Source organism: Mus caroli, unplaced genomic scaffold (assembly GCF_978045245.1).
Source record: "Mus caroli unplaced genomic scaffold, Mus_caroli_1 scaffold_17, whole genome shotgun sequence".
Taxonomy (NCBI): Eukaryota; Metazoa; Chordata; class Mammalia; order Rodentia; family Muridae; genus Mus; species Mus caroli.
Genome location: NW_028227272.1, coordinates 26287233 through 26308174, shown reverse-complemented (window position 1 = coordinate 26308174; position 20942 = coordinate 26287233). Strand labels below are relative to the sequence as shown.

Sequence of the window (20942 nt, the reverse complement as noted above, 5' to 3'; positions counted from 1 at the left end):
GTACTTTGATGAACTGACCTTTATTATCCTTCTGCTTCATAAATAGTCTTTTTAGTATGTATAAATCATATATATGATGTATATATGTGTATGCAATCTAAGTCCCACGTATGGTAGAAAACATGCGATACTTAGCTTTCTGAGCTTGACTTATTTCATTTAACGTGGTCTCCTGTTTCATTCAATTTTCATTCCAAATGACATAATTTTATTTTTATGAATGAATAAAGCCCCACTGTGTAAGTATGCCACAGTTTCCATATCCACTTATTTACTAGTGGACAGTTGGGCTGAGTTTCTCTCTTTGCTGTTGTAGGCTGTGCCATGGTAAACAGGTCATGATTTTCATAGTAGCGATGGTTTGCATTGCTACCGACACTATGTAAAGGCTCCTTTTGCTCTGAGTGCATGTCAGCATTTGGTGAGCTTGCTATCCCAATTGCAGGCTCTGTTCACTCTCTTAGCTCCCGTGGGTGTGCAGAAGCTTGGGAATGTCCTATAGTTCCATTTGTCAGTTCGTGCTATTTCCTGAGCCGTGGGAATCCCTTTTTCGAAAATCCACACCTGAGTCTTTGTCTCAATGTGTTTTTCCCTAGTAATTCTAAAATTTCACATCTTTCATTAAAGTCTTTGATGCATTTTGAATGAATATTTTCACCAGATAGGCGATAAGAATCTAGTTTATTTGACGTGCAAATCCAGGTTTCCAGCACTATTAGTTGGAAAGGCTGTTTTTTCTGGTGTGTGTATATATATATATATATATATACATATATATACACAAATATATATGCAAATATATGTAAACACACATACATGTGTATCATATATGAATACACACACATACATATATGCATATACTCAAAATTCAGTTGGATGTGACTGGTTTATCACTATATCTTATCTATTTCCTTGGTCTACATTCTGTGTTTGTGTTAGTTTTGTTAATTCATGTGGGTTTGGTTGCCATGTCTGTATTATAATTTGAAATCAGCTACGGTAACACCTCTAACATTACTTTTCTTGCTTTGGATTGTTTTGGTTCTCTGGTCTTATGTGCTTTCATATGAATTTTAATATTGTACTTTTTCTAGTTATGTGAAGGACATCTTTGGAATTTTTATGGGAATCAAATTAAATCTTCAGTCTTCTCTTTTGGTAACATGGCAATTTCTATAATATGGATTCTGCCAATCAATGAATGTAGGAGACCTATCCATCTTCTAGTGTCATTTTCAATTGTGTTCAATGATGCTACAAGTTTTTATTATAAAGGGTTTTCACATCCTTGGTTAAACTTATTCCTAGCTATTTTTATTATTTTGAGCAATACATCAGTTTATCTAAGTGTATTTTATTTAGCGAGGAAAAAATAATCTTTCACATTTGCAAGTGATATAGACTATTTAAAAAACAAGTCTAGATTCAGAAGACAGCTATACTTACCCTCATCAACTCTAATTTTCAGCTATTAGTGGAAAGTGATTCTTAAAGAACAAAGCATTATTCTTTAATATTTTCATTAACCCGCAGTATCTTGAGTCATATTTATTACAAACATACAACATTTGAAATTATGTAGTTTGCTTGTTAACATATAAAGTTAATTCATAACTCTATAGAGTCAGAGTATAATTTTTTAAAGATCTATACTAATTATTCTGCACAATAAAATTTGTAGACTGTTATCTACTAAATAACACTGAACTGGACAGCAGGGTTAGCCTCTATACATAGCAATAAAGTGCCAAGAAGATCTGAGATAATTTTGGAGAGGCACCTCCACTGTTTTCTATATGCTAGAGAGCTCTGAGGTAGGGAGGACAGCCTGGCAGCACCCTAAGACTCCAGACACAGAGTGCGGAAGAGCGAGCTTATGGTCGCTCATCACCAGCAGTTACACTTCTGGGTAGAAAAGTCAGAAAAAGCTTCACTGTGTCGTCGTGACAAGTTGTTACAAAGTTTAATACTCTTTTCATAAAGCTTATTTTTAACTATGATATTTATTTTCTATGGATATTGCCATTAGTACTTCAGAATTTTGTACTAAGTATCCTTGGTATGCTTTGAAGCTGTTATGGTTGAGACCACTTTCCGATTTCCTTCTTGCTGTTGACATACAGATGAGCCGCTGCAATTTGTTTGTTGATTTTATGTCCTGCTGCTTTGCTGAAATCCTTCCTTACATTCAAGAGTCTTATTTATGGCAGAGGCATTTAGATACTTTTAAGTTTAGGGACATGTCATCTGCAAACAGGGGTAATTGGGCTTCTTTCTATTTGATATCCTTTCATTTTTCATTTTCATTACTATTCTGGCTCAGACTTCAAGCACTGCGTTGAGAAGAGTTGAAAGAACAGACACTGCTTTCTCCGTTTTACTTTGCTAGGAAATTCAGTTTCCCCCATTTGGTCTCTTGCTAGCTGTATGTTTGACTTTGTGGGGGTCTCTGCAAATCTACAGCCAGCAGAGTGTTGAGCCAGGGGAAGTAAGAAGGCAATTCACTTCAACATGATCCAGTAGCCAGTGAAGTAACAAACTTCAACATTCTGACGCCAGGTCGATTATTTTAGGGATATTTAAGCATAGCATAATTTGATAAAAAGCTTCTTGGTGATAATTAACTCAATCTGTAGTGCACAACAGAGCTTGAGGCATGATTACATCAAAATTCTTGTAAATTACAAGTAACCTCTTCCATAAGGATGGGCTTTATACATTAAGTAAGAAAGCAGGCTCAAGGTAAACCTGGTCATGATAAAGGTCTGGGGGAGGAGAGCGCTATAGATTGATTGAGATAAACAGTCACTAGTCTCCAGGAGAGCTATGGGAGGTGGGGAAGCTAGTGGAGCACGCAGGGGACGTCAGGCTATTAACCTCACTCATTTCCAGGTTTCCCTAGTGCTTATCTGTGAGCACAAGGGCCCACACAGCTCCTACAGTCATAATAGCCATTATTTTGCTTAAGTGTATTTGCTCTGTTCCTAGTTGCTTCAGAGATATCATCACATGCTAACCTCTGTCAAAGGTCTTTTCTGCATCTATTGAAATGATAAGTGATTTCTGCCTCCAGGCCCTCTATGTCTTTGACGTTTAATGATCTGTATATGCCTAACTGCCCTTGCATCTCGGAATGAAACAGCTTCATTATGGTTATATAATCTTTCCAATGTCTCAATTGGTTTGGTTTACAAATATTTTATTGATAATTTTTGAAAGCATATTATCAGAGAAATGGGCCTGTAGCTGGGTAAATGCTTTATTGGCTCCTCATACACTGTCAGGCTAATTCTGCCTTCATAGACTTAGTTTGCTTGGGTTCCCTTTCTTTCTCTTGTATGGGATAATTGGAGGCATACAGGAGTCAGAGCTTTAAAGGTCTGGGGAAATGTGCCAGTGAATTAGTCTGCTCTCAGCTTCCCTTTGCTGGGAGGCTTCTTTGTCACTGTTAAATTGTATTGATTGTCATGGGTAGGCTTGTATGTTTGCATTCTCTTGATTTAACATTGCTAGGTCATATGTGTCTAAACATTGACCTACGTCTTCTAGATTTTCCAGACTTTTGGAATGTATGGTTTGAAAATATTTACTAGTGATCAAATTTCAGTAGAATCTGTTGTAATCTCTCCCTTTGCATTTCTGCTTTTCTTCATTTCTATCTTCTCTTTCTGTCAGTGGATTTGACTAAGATTTTATTCAACTTGGTTTTTTTTTTCTTCAAAAAACCAATACTTTGATTTATTTTAACTGTCCTTTGATCTTCATTTTATTGACTTCAGCCCTAACTTTATAATTTATTTCTATCTACTGCTTTTGATTTTGACTTATTCTTGCCTTTCCTTCTTTCTTCCTTCCTTCTTTTCTTTCTTTCTTCCTTCCTTTCCTTCATTTTCTCTTTCTTTCTTTCTTTCTTTCTTTCTTTCTTTCTTTCTTTCTTTCTTTCTTTCTTTCTCCCTTTCTTTCTTTCTCCCTTTCTTTCTTTCTTTCTTTCTTTCTTTCTTTCTTTCTTTCTTTCTTTCTTTCTTTCTTTCTTTCTCTTTCTCCTTTTCATTCTTGTTTTTCTAATAGGTAAACTACTCAATTATGTATTTGAGTGTTCCCTGATTTTTTAATTGATTATATTATTTATTCACTTTACATCCTGATTACAGCCCCATAGTTCCTCCTTTCCTCCTAATCCCACTCTTATAAATACCTCCTGCCATTACCCCTCTCTCCTCAGAGAAGGGGGAGACCCCCTTGGGTATCACCCCTGGGAAATTCAGTTGCTGTAGGCTGAAGCACATTCTCTCCAGCTGAGGCCCAACTAGGTAGTCTAGGTATGGGAAGGGAAGCCACTGGCAGGCAACTGAGTCAGAGGCAGCCTCCACCTGCACTTGTTGGGGGCTCCACATGACCATGCTGCACATCTGCCACAAATGTGTAGGGGGTCTAGGTCCAGCCCCTGAATGCTCTTCAGTTGGTGATTTAGTCTCTGTGAGACCACATGGGTCCAGGCTAGTTAACTCTGTAGGTCTTCATGTAGTGTTTTTGACCCATCCAGCTTGTTCAATCCTATCCCTGACTCTTCCAAAGACTCCCAGATGTTTGGGACATCCTCCTGATGTTTGGCTGTGGGTCTCTGCATCTGGTTCCATCCACTGCTGGATGAAGCCTCTCAGGTGACAGTTTTGCTAGGCTCCTAGCTACAAGCACAGCAGAGTGTTTTCCCTGATTTTTTAAGTGTTGAACCTACACTAACTCATGTCTCGAAGAACTAATTCTGCAATGTTCTAAAAGTTTCAATAAATCATGTTTTAATTTTTATTGACTCTAGGAAGTTTTGGTTTCTCCCTAACTTTTTCAGTGACACATTGGTCCTTCAAAATAGTCTTATTTATTCCCCATGCATATGTGTAGCATTTCTTGCTATTGATTTTTGGTTTTATCCTACTGTAAGCTGATAAGATTTAAGAAAATGTATTTTTCAAGACTTGGTTTATGGCACAAAATATAATCTGTTTTTTGAGAAAGTTCTATGGGCTGCTGACAGCAACGTATATTCACATCTGAGAGGTAGAGATTTATGGTGCTGTTGAACAGTGAGCTTTCTTTGTAGATTTTTCTGACCATGGTGTTTTATTTATTGATGAGAGTAGGAAGTTGAATCGACACAGTTTATAATATATGGAACTGTCTTTTTAAGTGTGTTTTATGAAATTAGGTACTCCAACATTGAACCTTTGTTTTTAAAAATTTCACCTTATTAATTGGTATCTTTTAGTAACATCCTCTATCTCTTCTTATTAATTTTGGTTTGAAATCTACTTTGTCAGATATGGCTAATCCTGCTTCTCTTCTGCATCTACTTGATGTAGGATGTATACTTTCCCATTCCTTGATTTTTTTTCCAGTTTTCCTGTGAGGTTACCAATGAAATATGTTTCTTGCAACCAGAAAATAGTTGGATCTTATGTTCTGATTCAATCAGCTGGTCTGTGTCTTTTAGTTATAAAGTTGTGACCATTAATATTCAGGATTATTATGGAGATATATTTGCTATTTCCTGTAGTTTTGTTTATTCTTCTTCTGGATTCAAGTCTTGGCAACAAGTTCTCTACCTGTTGAGCTATCTCCACAGCCTCTAAATTAATCTCTTGCTCCATTCATCTGCTTGTTTAATTCTTCATGAAGTCACTGAACATTTTTAAAAGTAGGGCTTTGATGCATTTGTTTGGCATTTCAGTGACTTGTTAGGGTTTTTATTTTTTGTTCTTGTTTTTTTGTTGCTTTTGTTTTGTTTTCAATATTTAGGAATGGTAAGCCTTTAGAGGTGCCTTTGCTTTGTTTTGCCTGTGATCTGCCTGGCTATTTGGGTAGATGTGTCTTTCATGCTTCTCCCATCTTTTGTGCATGTTGTTTCCTGTGGGTCTTCCTCCTGAATAGTTTTCTCTTGAGCTTATGATCTCTACTATTTATACAAAAGAAACAAAGGACAGCAAATGATTTGTCAACAGGAAGATACTAGAGAGAAAAGAATTAGGTACATCATTTACACTCGCGATCAAGTTAGAAATAACAGAGCTATTGAGAGCACAAGGTCATTGTTTAAATGTTATTAAGAGTAGAGATAGTGACAAATAAGAAATAAAAATGCGAAGATATTAAGTAAGAGCAGGAGGCAAAGCACAGAGGGTTAAGCTTTGAGAAATAAGAAAGAACGGGAAGGAATAGTTGCAGACAAAGAATAATCACAAAGCCCAATCACGTGACATCAAAACTGAAGAGAAAAATAGCAAAGCAAAAAAATAAAAACAGGAAAATAGCAGTCAGATATTTCTCATTGCTGGGATAAATGTAGACTCTCCTACCTCTCGTTTATACTTGAAGCATGGCTCTGCTGGTGGGAAAGCAGCTGTTAGCTGTCTAGTGCTCCGATAGGGTGGAGCAGAATGGCTCTTTGCAGTTCGCTTTTTGTGTATCTTCTCGATCTGCTGAGTTCCTGTGTGGGCATGGCTGGAGAGTGGTTCCCTGCTGTCAGAGTGTCCCTGGCTCTCAGCGTGAAGCATCCTTTCATCTCTGCTGTGCTGTTTGGTTACACTTTCCTCTGTATATTTCAATCTCTAAAACGGATGCAGACATATGCTTGTACTTACTTGCTTTTGCAATTGGACATCCTTGGGTTTCCAGAGTTCAGGATGCTTTTCTGCCAGTGTCTGCAGTCTATGCAAGTTTGTGTTCAAGTCAACTGTGTTTTTCTTGTTCATGGAACTTGTAGACGCAGTCAGACATTTAGTAGAGGGAGTAGGCGTGGAGGTGTGGAGATGTAATAGTGCTGAGTAGTCTGATCTCTCTGATTTTATGGTTGGCGCTCACCACGCCATGAGGATCTGCATTAAAGGGTGGTATGTGAATACTCTTTAGATGAATTCTGGTCTTATCCTAACAGAATCTGTCCATTCTTTTTCAAGCATATACAACATGTACAGCAATAACATGTACATGTTATTGCTGCACATGCTAAAGAGTACAACATGGTATAGGAATCCATAAATTTGTAATTTAGGCAAGTGCTTTTTAAACAAAATTAAATTTAGTGTTTGAATAGGTATCTTCTTTAATATACTGTGGTTCATTTTGAGTATTCAGGAGAGGATATGACATGCAGTATTCACCTAACATATTTGACCCAAAATCCTTCTAGATAGATCATAACATGAGACCAATGTGCCCAGACAGCCTTGAAGAAACACTAGCCTAAATCAGTCTCCCAAATATGGCTAACAAACACTTCCATTGTGAATATGCATGTAAGAAACTGAGTTATTAATTTCAGTTGTTCTTAGTTGATTTAAATTTGAGTAGTCAGAGTGGGCTGGTAGCTACTGTGTTACAGAGTAGAGGTTCATACATCAACATGCACGACCCTTGTTCAAACTAGTTTTATTTTCTGAGCTAAGTATGAATAACAGTTGAGGGGCAGAAATCATAAACTTGTTCTGGATCTGCTGTGACAGTGAAAATTGCTTCCCACCTTTCCCTGGCCATGTGGATCTAGAACCAAGACTGGAAGACTCTTATCCCATCTGTGCATTTGTGATAATTATGCCTCCTTTGCAGATTTGCCCGAGTACTAAGATTGTGAAGGACTTTGGGCAGTGTAAAGTGCCAGACAAATAGTGAGTCTTCATTAATAAGCCTGTTGGTTAGCAACACTCTGCTGATCTCTAAAAAGAGGCTACAAAGACACTTTGGTAATGTGTAAAAAGGCAGAAAAGGGCAGGAGAAATCTCAGTTAGAAAACTGCTTGCCTTGCAAACACAAGGATGTGAATTTTTCTCCATTAATTAAATTATTTATTCATTTTACATGCCAAGAGTTTCCCCGACTCCCTCACAGAGTCTGTCCTGTTCTGTTAGTGTGGTGGCTTCCCACCCTGGCACATCAAGTCTCTGCAGGGTTAGGTGCATTCTCTCGTACCAAGGCCATTCAAGGCAGCCCAGGTTGGGAACAGATTCCACAGACAGGCAAATTATCTTAATTTAATTCCCAGAACCCAGGTAAAACGATGAATATGGTGTCATGCACTTTTAATCCTTGCTTGGGGGAGGCAGAGACAAATGGAACTTTGGGGCTTGTTGGCCAAATAGCCTACTGAATCAAAGTCTTGGGTTCCAATGGGAGACCCTGTCTAAAACACATGGTGGATACTGCATGTGCCTGCCTGCAAACTTGAGTACACATGAGAGTGTACACACACACACACACACACACACACACACACACACACCCCACAGGGAAACACAAATCTAGTTGTAAATTATTGGGAACAAGTGGTTGCCAGAGCATGGGACACACTTCACAAAAAGCTAATGCAAAGATGAATAATGGGAACTTGTGGCTTTCTAGAAATCTAGTGCTTAAAATGGGGAAACCTGGCATAAGGAGAAATTCCTAAAATCAGTAATTTGAGATGAGAATGCTGGCGCTGAGGAAGGCATAAGGACAAAATAATGTCCAGTTTCATGAATCTTAATGAAGGAAAATCAATGAACTACCTAATGATCAGAGGTCTCCCAAACACCAGCAGGACTGAAGCTGAGATGACCAGCAGACATTGTTTCTTTTCTTTTTTTATTACGTATTATCCTCATTTACATTTCCAATGCTATCCCAAAAGTCCCCCATACCCTCCCCGCCACTCCCCTACCCACCCACTCCCACTTTTTGGCCCTAGTGTTCCCTTATACTGGAGCATATAAAGTTTGCAAGTCCAATGGGCCTCTCTTTCCAGTGATGGCCGACTAGGCCATCTTTTGATACATATGCAGCTAGAGTCAAGAGCTCCAGGGTACTGGTTAGTTCATAATGTTGTTCCACCTATAGGGTTGCAGATCTCTTTAGCTCCTTGGGTATTTTCTCTAGCTCCTCCATTGGGGGCCCTGTGATCCATCCAATAGCTGACTGTGAGCATCCACTTCTGTGTTTGCTAGGCCCCGGCGTAGTCTAACAAGAGACACTGTTTCTACATGTGACTTGGATTCTGATTCTAGTAATGCCTCCTCCTACCCGCACAGAAGACAGACATATAGGGATCTTGTTTGTGAACATGAATCTTTAGTACCACCTCTGTAAGAACTGCCAAGGTGGTCATATCTACCTCTAAATAAAGCAGTTTTCACTAAGATTTAGTCTAGGTCTGGTGGAGCCTTGAGTTAAGTATACTTTGTTAGCTGGGAACCTTTTAAGCCTAAAAGGGGAGGGACAATTCCCTGGTTAGATTATTAAGACAAATACAGTAAATTCCTTTCCAATATTGGTTAATATTGATTTCTCAATGCTATTGATGTCTATATTTGGATGTTTTACCCAATGAATAAAATCCATTTTCAAATGTGCTTTCTAATTTGGTTGTAGTCAACTTGCTAGCCTTCTAGCTAACTAAACTAGACTAGTAACACAGGTGTACCATAAAAATGTGCTTTTGTGTTTATCTCAAGACACAGCTGTTAACAAGGCTGAGAGCTGCTGTGCTCAAGACTAGAGAATATAGCTATAAGGAAGACGAGTTGTCTATGGCCTGCACATTCCCATCCACTTTAATGTATTGAGTGTATTTCTGGCTTTTTGACATATTTTCTGACAAAGTCCTTATTGTCAATAAAAACAACACAAATTTGAAAATGATGGCATTTAAGTAAATATCTGGGATGAGAAGCCACATGAAAAGCCTTTTGAAAAATATCAGCACAGTGTGCAAAGAAAAATATTTCTTCTTATTTGTCTCCAAGGAATCTTATAAATGTTTCATTTTGTAACAGAATATGGAAGATAGCCAAGTGGCCTCCTGCAAATTTGGCATGGCAGATTCAAGCACAGTAATAAAACCAGGACCTAAAGCCAGCCAGGTATGATTTTCTTCCATAGGTCATGTGTTTCTTTCCCCTAAACACTGGAGAAACATCTCTGGTTTTGCACATAGTGCACATTTCTCCCATTTAGCTTTATCCTAATAAATTCCATAGCTAGCCTGGCCATGCCTTCAGCCCTGACTACGCTCATTAGTGTTTTCAGCAAATAACTCAGTGAGTGTCCGTGAGCGCCGGAGCACTAGGCTAGACTTCACAATGAGCCTGCTGGGTTCTGCATGGGAAGAGCACACACAGTGGTCAGGAATCAATACAAGTGCAGGTCAGTGCAGCACGCCCTGCCAAGTGCTGTAATAAAGGCTGACAAACAAGCTGTGGGAGCCCAGAGCTGGGAATGAGTAGTGTTTCTGGGAATAAGAAACATTGCGTGGCAGAGGATGGCCTGGAAGGAGATTCAGATTTCTCCAGGCAGCCACGGGTGAGCGCTTTTGAGGCCAGATAAACATATCAAGGGAGTCACCCTTGAGTAGGCCAGAAAAAGGTAAGCATCGTGGTGAATATAATTTGCCATGATGTGGCTGGGCACTTTGGAGGGTATGAGCCCTTTGTCTAGTGTGCATGCATCTGTACTGCTTGTAGGCTTTTCAGTCTCCTGCCTTTGATGTCCTTGCAGAGTCCTGTGGACAGCATCACCATCTTGCGCCAGTTTCCATTTTCCTCAGGCCTGCAAAGGATGTCTGTGATTGCTCGGCTGGCTGGTGACCTTCACCTCCACGTCTACATGAAGGGAGCCCCAGAAATGGTGGCCAGATTCTGCCACTCTGAAACGGGTACTGACATTTTCTTGTTTGTTTGTTTGTTTGTTTTTTCCTCTTTCAAGAGGTAAAACCCTTTTAAAGGCCAAGCACAGAAAGCAAACTTCTGCATCACCATAACAAAGCACATGAAGACATAAACTACCACAGCTAGTGAAGAGAACAGGTCGATTTGTGTGAGTGACAGTGGCATGGGAGATCCTGTGAGGCAGATGGGGAGACTGGAATGTATAGACATAGACATAGTAAACATCTAGATGTCATATAGACAGAAGGTACAGCCACAGTGGGGCATCAGGGCAGAATATGTAGAGCAAAACTGCAGGGGTGCATGGACTAGATGGGGAAGGTAAGAATAAGGAACTCTGAGAGAAAACCTAGGGTGAGGTAGAACAGGGTTTCCTATCAGCTTGAGGCAAGACTGACTCTGCTCTTAGGAACTGAGACAAAGCAATGGAAAGGAAATTGTGTGTGTGTGTATGTGTGTGTGTGTTTCTGTGTGTATGTGTGTGACTGTAGGGACCACAAAAAACGTGTGGGACTCATATCTCTCCTTTTACCATGTAGGTTCCAGACCTGACACTCAGGTCTTCAAGCTTGGAATCTTGTATCCACTGAGTAATCTCCCCGTCCCAGGGGAAGTTTTTAAATTAAAGTCTTTCTTTTATTGAAAATTGATGACTTTAAAGCACTATCTCTAATTATGGTTTCCTCTCTTTGAACAACTTCCAGCTCCTCACCGCCTCACTCCTGTCTGGATCCACACACTTTCTGTCTCTTGTTAGAAACAAACGGACATCTCAGAAAGAAGAGAAAACCGAACAAGCCAGAATAGGAGGAAACAAAGAAACAAATAAGAAAACAGAGCCAAAGAAAAAGCACGTGAAACCCGTATAGATGCAGACACACGTGTTTGCATATACAGGAATCTCAAAAAAACATAAAACTGGAAGCCACAATAGATAGACAAAGGACCTGTAATGTAGTTTTTGACACATTATGAGACAGAGAACCTTCAGGGATGCTGTTGAATTCATTTTCTGTTTTCCATCTATATCTTGGCATTTGACCTATCCTTCCAAGTAGTTTATTTGCCTAGTGACACTTCTTTAGAGAAAATTAAATTTTAATTTGCAAGTGGTTATCAGTTGGACATAGTTTGTAAGCTAGGGTTGGGGGTCTATGTCCACTTCTTCTCCCTGCTCTAGGACCTCATCTGGGACAGACCTGTGCAAGCCCTGAGCATGCTGCCTCAGTCTCTGTAGATTCAGATGTATGTTTGTCTAGCTATGTTTAAAAGGCCTTGTTTCTTTGATGTCATCCATCCTCTCTGGCTCTTACACTCTTACCACCTAGTTTTTTTTGCAGGGCTCTCTGAGTTCCGGGCGGGGGGGGGGGATTTGATGGAGACAGCCCATTTAGTGTTCTGAGATCTCTAATTCTCTGCACAGTGCCTGGCTGTGGGTCTCCGTCTTTGTCTGCATCGACTGCAGTAGAAAGCTTCTGTGGTGATGGCTGAGCCAGGCAATGATCTATGGGAATAGCAGAATGTACTAGGAGTCATTTTATTGATAGGTTCATTGCCTGTTTAGTCTCAAGCATTGTTGGGTATAGATTCCATTTCATGGAGTAGTCTGATTTTGGTTAGAAATATTTTAAAAAGAGAAATAAGTTAAGAAAAAAAAGTGATTACATTAAATTCAATGATATTAGATGGTTTTCCCACTCATTTTTGTCTTTCTGGTCCAGAGTCTGAGATGAGCTGTGTTATTTAATATTTTCATAAACATATGTACATCTAAGCAACGGCCATGTTTATAAGAAAATTGGTGCACTCAAATTCATATGAACTAAACTGGCATTTTTCTCCTGGCTTTCATTTACTTGTTATGATTGCAGATAGCCACCAACTGTGCGTAGAATTCTGGATTTCATGAATGTTTATTCTAATGTCTACATTTGGAGTCTGTTTAGTTAAACCTTAGAAGTGTCCCTTCTATAGGCCAAGGATGAAGGACTTACCTAGCATACACAGGATGTGTCTGATTCCAGGAATGGACAAAACAGACCTCACTTTCAGATTTTGATCTTCCTTATAAATCTCATTGATCGTGTCTCTAACAAGTTTATAGACTATGTTTGCTTCTGTTCTCTCTTGTTTGTAACTATGCAGCCCTTAATGAGACTCTTCCTATTGCCCTGGCGTGTCAGGAAAGGTCCAGCCTCTACTCTGCCATTCATGACGGTGCCTCCAAACCTTTCTGTTATCTTGACCTTTGATGGTTGACCTCCATCTCCTATAAATAAATGTAGGCTAGGAGATGAGTGGGAATGTATGGGTCAGCTATTGCTCAGGTTGTGAATGGAAACTGAGGTGCAAAAGAGAGACTTAGCAGGTTGAAGTCAGAACGTGAGTTGGTAATGGAGATAGAATGTAGTTGCTTCACCACCTCCACTACCACAGCCAGTGATGTGCTGACCTTCAGCTCTCATCTGATGCTCTCACACAGGCACATTAGACGACAAAAAGATTTTGTAAATACAAAACCATAGTCACGTCAAAACCTGTAAGTGCTGCATTGGGTCACCAACCTTGTAAAGCAGGATGTGAACAAGGGATGTGGCTCAGTGGGTAAAACACTGGCTGCATCAGCCTGACAACCCGAGTTTGGATCTCCAGAACTGACTTTTTAAAGCTAGATGTGTTCTCTATGCCTCTGTAACTTCAGTGGACACTTACCTGGAGATGGGAGGCAGGGACAGGTGGATCACCAGTAGCTTGCAGGATGGCCAGACTGGCCTATGCAGCAGTAAACCAAAGGAGAGATGATGTCTCAAAGCAATGAGGAAAGAGGACATCCATACATATTCAGTGGTACACACATTCCTGTATACACACATGCACACACATATCTGTACATACATGTGTGCACACATATGCACATGCACAAATGTAAACACAAGGAACCGGCAAATATTTCTGCAAAGAGTCACTCAATGCATGTTTCAGGCCTCTCTGGCCACACAGTATCTATACCAGCTAACTGACTCTACCACTGTGTCCACAAAGCAATTATGGATAATAAACAAATGAGTGAATGCAGCTTAAAACTTTATTGACAATAAAACTTTATTGATGAAAGCAAGCAGTGCACTGCATGGAGCCTGAGCATTATCAACCCTAATCTGCAAGATTGGCTATTTGTCCGAGTTCATTTGAGAAGACACAGTCCTGAGGTCTGTCCTTAGTGAATCCAATCATTGTATTAGACAGTGGTCAAATTCATCTTAAGGGAGCTGCCGTATCAAAATGGCTGAGGGCGGAAGCTTGAATGACAGGACTCCATCTCTCATAGTTTTGGAAGCTGAACTGTCCAAGTTTATGATGCTAAATAATTTGGCTCCTGGTCGGGACTAGCTTCCTGGCTTATAGCTGCCTGCTTTGCTGCTGTATCCTGGTGAGGACAGACCATCTCTTATACCTTCCTTTGTCTTAATCCTACTCATGGGAGTCTCACCTTCATGAATTAATTACTTCCCAAAGGCCTATGTTCAAAATACAGTCACATTAGAGATTAGGTTTTAACATAGAATCGGTGTGTAGCACAGCTGATGAACAGGGCAGATTTAGCATCTTTCCTTCCTCATCAGAGTAACATGAAGCTGTCTGGGACCTGTGTCTGTCTTGTGGTAACGAGTTTTATGAAGTGAATGATGAGGCACAGTGAAGACATCTTATAGTTGCATAGGTGCCGGGTAGATTCCTGTGTGATCTTACACTTACCTCCCCTGTCTCTTCTCACAGTGCCTAAGAACTTCTCGCAGGAGCTGAGGAATTACACAGTGCAAGGCTTCCGAGTCATTGCTCTTGCCCACAAAACCCTAAAGATGGAGAGGCTTTCAGATATAGACCATCTAGCAAGGTAAGGAATTAAAAATCAGCACTAAGGGAAGGTCTTTGTACATGAAGGGAGAAAGCGCTGGGGATGGACTGACAGACAGCTCACATCACCAGGGAGTTCTTGGAGGCAGAGAACTGATCTCATCCTGTCCTCTGATTTGGAGATGGGCAGCTGTGGGCAGGACTTGCTCAGATCACATGGTTGTTTGTGACAGAGCAAATATAGCAGCCGAGACTTCCCAGACCCCACATCTAACCAATGCCCTGGTCTATAGAGTGCTCATCTTAGTCTTAGGTTTTGTCCCTTCCTAACTGAATTCTCATCTCACCTCTGAACAGCATGAGGCAGACTTGCTTGGAGGCACCATATCTGGAAGGTCTCCAGAATCCCCTTTTATTTCTGGAATTTTTCGGGTCTGGGTATTTCATTTCCCTCAAATCTGAGAGGTAGTGAGTGCAAATTGAATTCCATATAAGAAGTAAAACTCAATATTTTTAATTACATTAAAGGGATAAATTGCCCTCCTTAGAGAATAATCTATTCACAGCTTTCTTCCAGCTTTTAGGATTTCCTTTTAAGTGATAGATGTTAAAAGAACAGAAAAACCAAATAAGTGATAGCCCATATAGTCCTTATATTTGATATATTAAATTTGTATTTCTAATTCAGAGATTTCCATTTCTTTTTTCTTTTACTTTTTCAGAGTCTGTTTTATTTATTTTTATTTGTTTATTTGTTAACATCCAAAATGCTATTCCCTCTAGATCCCCCCTCACAAAGCCCCTCCTCCAATTTCCTCCCCTTCTCTTTTGAGAGGGTGTGTCCCCCGATATCTCCCCATTCTGGCACATCAGATCTCTGCAGGATTAGGTGCATCCTCTCTCATAGAGGGCAGACAAGGCAGCTTTGTTGGGAAATTCTGGCTACAGCTTTAGGGAGAGCCCCTGGTCCAGTTGTTGGAGGGCCCACATGGTGACAGAGCTGCACATCTGCTACATATGCTCTGGGAGCCTCAGTCCAACCCATGTATGCTCTTTGGTTGGTAGCTCATTCTCTGAGAGCTCCCAGGGATCCAGATTAGTTGACTCTGTTTGTCTTTCTGTGGAGTTCCTATCCCCTTCAGGGCCTTCAGTTCTTCATCCAACTCTTCTGTAAGAGTCCCTGACTTCCATCTAATATTTGACTGTAGGTATCTGAATCTGATTTTGTCAGCTGCTAGGTAGAGCCTCTCAGAGGACAGTTATGCTAGGCTCCTGTCTGCAAGCACAACAGAGTATCATTAATAGTGTCAGGGATTAGTGCTTGCCCATGGGATTGGTCTCAAGTTGGGCCAGTTATTGGTTGGCCATTCTTTCAGTCTCTGCTCAATTTTTGTCCCTGCATTTCTTTTAGACAGAACAAATTTTGGGACTAAAGTTTTGTGAGTGGGTTGGTAACCCTATCACTCCACTGGGGGGTCATGCCTAGCTATAGGAGGTGGCCTCTTCAGTTTCCATTCTTAAGCACTCGAGCTAAGGTTACCCATATTAACTCCTGGGAGCCTCCTATAGATTCCCCCCACTCACTTGCACCTCCAGCAGCTGCAGGTTTCCATTCATTCTCCTGGCCCTCTGGCCATCTCTCCTGTCTTTCCCCCCACACATCCTGATCTGTGCCCCATTCCCCTCCCCATCCCCTCTCCTACCCACTTCCCTCCTTCTGTCTCTTAATACTATTTTATTCCCCCTTCTAAGTGAGATTCAAGTTTCCTCACATGGGCCTTCCTTCCTGTTTAGCTTCTTTTGGGTCATGGGTGTCTTGTACTTTTTAGCTAACATCCACTTATCAGTGAGTACATACCATGCATGACCTTTTGGGTCTGAGTTACCTCACTCAGGATGATGTTTTCTAGTTCCATTCATTTGCCTGTAAAGTTCATTCATGATGTTCTTGTTTTGATTAACAGCTGAATAATATTGCATTATGTAAATGAACCTGACTTTCTGTATCCATTCTTTGGTTGTGGGACATCTGGGTTGCTTCCAGTTTCTGGCTTTTATGAATAAAGAGCTGCTATGCTAGGAACATAATGGAACACGTGCCCTTGTATGGTGGAACATCTTTTGGGTATATGCCCAGAAATGGTATAGCTGAGTCTTCAGGTAGAAGTATTTCCAACTTTCTAAGGAATTGTGAGATTGATTTCCAGAGTGGTTGTACCAGTTTGCAATCCCACCAGCAATGGAGGAGTGTTTCCCTGTCTCCATATCCTTGCCAGCATGTGCTGTCGCTTGAGTTTTTGATCTTAGCTATTCTGATTGGTATAAGGTGGAATCTTAGGGTTGTTCTGATTTGCATTTTTCTGATGACTAAGGATGTTGAACTTTTTTTTAAGTGCTTCTTAGACATTTGAGATTCCTCTTTTGAGAATTCTTTGTTTAGTTCTGCATCCAGTTTTTTAATTGGGCTATTTAGGTTGATAGAGTCTCACTTCTTAAGTTCTTTATATATTTTGAATATTGGCCTTTGTCAGGTGTAGGGTTAGTGGATATCTTTTCCCAATCTGTAGGCTGCCATTTTATCCTATTGGCAGTGTCTTTTGCCTTACAGAAACTTTTCACTTTCATGAAGTCCCATTTATCAATTGTTGATCTTAGAGCCCGAGTCACTGGCCTTCTGTTCAGGAAACTGAGAGATGTTTAGTTATATAGCTGGCTCTTACCAGTTGTATTTGAGTACCAATGTATTTGGTCTCATATTACTATCTGCAGCCTATGTCTTACAAAGATAATTGGTACCTTACATGGTACCTGTTTTCCCATCTATAAATTGTAGGAGTGGGTCAACTCCAAGGAGCTTTTCTGACATGTCATTTTTGTCTTTGAAATAGAATCATAAAGCTCATTCAAACATATAATAACATCCTCAGATTTAACACACAAGGCATTGGCTATTCCTGAGCAAGCAGAAGATTCATTACACATAGGATGTTATAATTTTTCAGACATGAATTTGAATACAAGTGTTAAGGTCATGAGTGAACCAAAAATTCACAAAGCTAGTGATAGAACATGGAGAGCCTCAGCTGCCACATACAAGCACAGCTGTATTCTCACTGAAGAGCCAGTGGGGAAATAAACATTAATAGAAGTACCCAAAATTCACAAACTCTGCTGTCTTCCCATCCATTATAAGTTTCTCCCAAGAGATATCAGGAATCCAAAATGCTTCTTATTGTGTAGCTGTTATTCTTCAACAGGGTAAGGTAATATTGTTTTGATTTTTATCAGAATAAAATTTAGCAATTTTTTTCAGTCAGGAAAATAAGTTTCTTGAAAATTGGAGTCACCAGAGGAAATTCCAAGTTTCTTGAAATATCTTAGAAAATCACCCAAAATTAAATGACTGAAGAAAAACTTCCTTAAGCCCTAATCCATTCTTAGTGTATCAAATGTCTACTAATTTTCAGGCTGGGTTAGATGTTCAGAAGCTATAGAAATGAATAAAATCCATTCCTTGATCCCAAGATTTCCTATCTTATCTGGGAAAAATAGAAAATAAAATAAATCTATAATATATTGTCTCATCGGTGGTTCTTAAATATCTTAGAGGGGAGGAATGAATTAGATGGGAAGAACTTTTCAAGCTACACATTGATGTTCTACATAAAAAGGCCAAAGATGTCCTCAGAGGAGAAGCATTTGAAGAAAGATGTGAGTAGCTAAGAGGCAGGAAGACCTCATCAGAGTCTGAGAACTGAAGGGTGAGGCAGTGGGTACCATCGATGATGGTGTAGTGTCAGCAAGAGACCCACCCACATGCCTGATACCCTGACTGAGGGGATGAGCTGTAGTAGAGACAAACACACTCCTTTATTTTTGGACATTGTGCTCATTGCTTGGTGTCACATCCATAAATTGTTGTCAAGATCAATCTCAAGAGAATGTCCCCTTGCAATTTCATCTTAGAGTTTCCGTTTTCAGTCTTATGTTGACATTTCCGATCCATTTCCAGTTGATCTTTGTATATGTTGTATTGATACCATTACATTGCTCTGAGCCCATACCTATAGAAACAATGATGGAGCAGAAGACTTTATTCTGGTTCCCAGTTTCAGAGGGATTTTAGATACCTGGTAGCAGGCAAAGAAGAGGAGAGAACTTCTATCTGCTATGCTGGCATGGGAGGCAGAGAGGTTAATATGGCAACCACCAGTAAGCAAAGAGCACAGGAATGAGCGATGTCTGTCTCTAGCAACCTACTTTAGTAAAAAAATTAATATATTTAACTTCATAAGGAGAACAATTTTACAATAAAAACAGTAAATCTGATTTTTAAATGGTCAAAGGAAACACTTGTCTAAGACACTTGATACACATATAGCATTAAGTGCATAAAAGGGCATTGAAATTTAACCAATCAATGGTGAAATGAAATGAAAATCAAAACCACAATGAGATCATTGTCTGCCTAGTGAGATGGCTGAGAAGAGACTGAAGAGATGGCTCAATGGCTAAGAGCTCTTGATGCCCTTGCAGAATCAGTTCCTAGCACACCAGCTCATAGCCAACTATAACTACAGTTCCTGCCAGGGTGATCTGACCCCATCTCACCATCTTCTGGGTTCCCTGGAATCACGCACACATGTTGTGCACATATGTACATGCAGCTAAAACACTCACACCTTAGTGAATCTAAAGGTGGGGGAGGAGGAAGAGGATGGCTGACTAAAGTGTTGATGAAGGTGTAGAGAAATCGAAATTTATCCCATTATTAATGGGAATGGGAAATTATTTAACTGCTGTGGAAAACAGAGTGAAGGTTCTAAAATGTGTTACAAAGACAACATACTTAGGATCCAGCAATCTCCCAATCCTATTTTTGGACATAAAGGAATTGAAGCCAGCACTTCAGGAGGACACCACAAATCCCACATGCTTCCCAGAATTGTTGATGATAACCACAATTTAGAAAAAGCCTAACTCCCAGTCAATGAATTAATAAAGAAAAAAAAATATATATATATGCTATAGGATACAATTTAACCTTTAAAGACAAAGGAATCCAGGGAGCCACAGGTTACTGTGCAGAGATGGCCAAGTCCAAGAACCACATCATACACAACCTATCCAAAAAAACAGAAATGGCATTAAGAAGCCTCAGTCACAAAGATATGAATGACTCAATGGGGTCAACCCCAAGTTCCTCAGCAACATGTATATTGCCAACAAGCACAACAGGAAAAGCCTGAAGAAGATGCATACAAATGATGCAAAGGTGATGAGTGTGCATGCAGAGGCCATCAAGGCCCTTGTGATGCCTAAGGTGGTTAAGCCCAAGATGCCAAAGGGCCCCAGCCACAAAATCCTGCTGTCATTGCTTGCTGCTATGCTTGGGAAGTGGATTCGAGACTACGTGGCCAAGGGTCACAGGCTCTGTCAAACAAAGCCCAAGGTTCAAACTAAGGGAGAGGCCAAAGTTCCAGCCTGGGCTCTGTACTGGCTAGTTTGGTATCAATTTGACACAGGCTGGAGTTATCACAGAGAAAGGAGCTTCAGTTGGGGAAATGCCTCCACGAGAACCAGCTGCAAGGCATTTTCTCAATTAGTGATCAGGTGGGGGAGTAAGGTCCCCTTGTGGGTGGTGCCATCTCTGGGCTGGTAGTCTTGGTTCTTTAAGAGAGCAGGCTGAGCAAGCCAGGGGAAGCAAGCTAGTAAGAAACATGCCTCCATGGCCTCTGCATCAGCTCCTGCTTTCTGACCTGCTTGAGTTCCGGTCCTGACTTCCTTGGTGACGAACAGCAGTGTGGAAGTGTAAGCCTAATAAACCCTTTCCTCCCTAACTTGCTTCTTGGTCATGATGTTTTTTTCAGGAATAGAAACCCTGACTAAGACAGGCTCCTAATGGTACCCTGGCCTCTATAAAGGTCCCATAGAAAAGGCTTCTATCTGCCAATGTAAAGATCATTGACTAAGGAAACACACATACTTGTAGATTGCCAATGCCCAGTGCTAATTTTATAAATAAACTTGAGGCAAGATTTGGAAAGAGGAGTAGGTGATGGAATCCTGCCCTCTGAGGCAATGTGTCCTAATGTGGAAGATGGGATGCTAATGGAAATAAACCCAGCAGAGGAAGAGGGAGAGAAATACCACCTGATCCTGCTTACACCAAGGATTTGAAACAGACTCCTAGATTGAGTAAAGTGGCAGTTATCCTAGGTTGGAAGGAGAGGAAGGGTCAAGGGGTGAAGGTTTTAGATCTGTAAGGTGGATAAGTTCTGGAGGTCTGCTCTGCTGCACACTGCCTCTCACTCACTGCAGTGTGTTGCCCAGTTATCACTGTGTTAGAAGAGTGGATCTCAAATGTTCTCATCACAAAGAAAAGAACGAAACAGG

At 40.4% G+C, this 20942-nt stretch overlaps 1 protein-coding gene across 1 annotated transcript in view; it reads left to right on the top strand.

The window, feature by feature from the left end:
* The window catches only part of Atp13a5 (ATPase 13A5), a 142340-nt gene that overhangs the window by 76244 nt on the left and 45154 nt on the right, over positions 1–20942 (top strand). The window contains exons 15-17 of the mRNA XM_021184915.2: positions 9801–9887; positions 10522–10678; positions 14469–14586. Coding sequence (XP_021040574.1) covers positions 9801–9887; positions 10522–10678; positions 14469–14586 — 362 coding nt within the window. The remainder of the gene's footprint in view (positions 1–9800; positions 9888–10521; positions 10679–14468; positions 14587–20942) is intronic.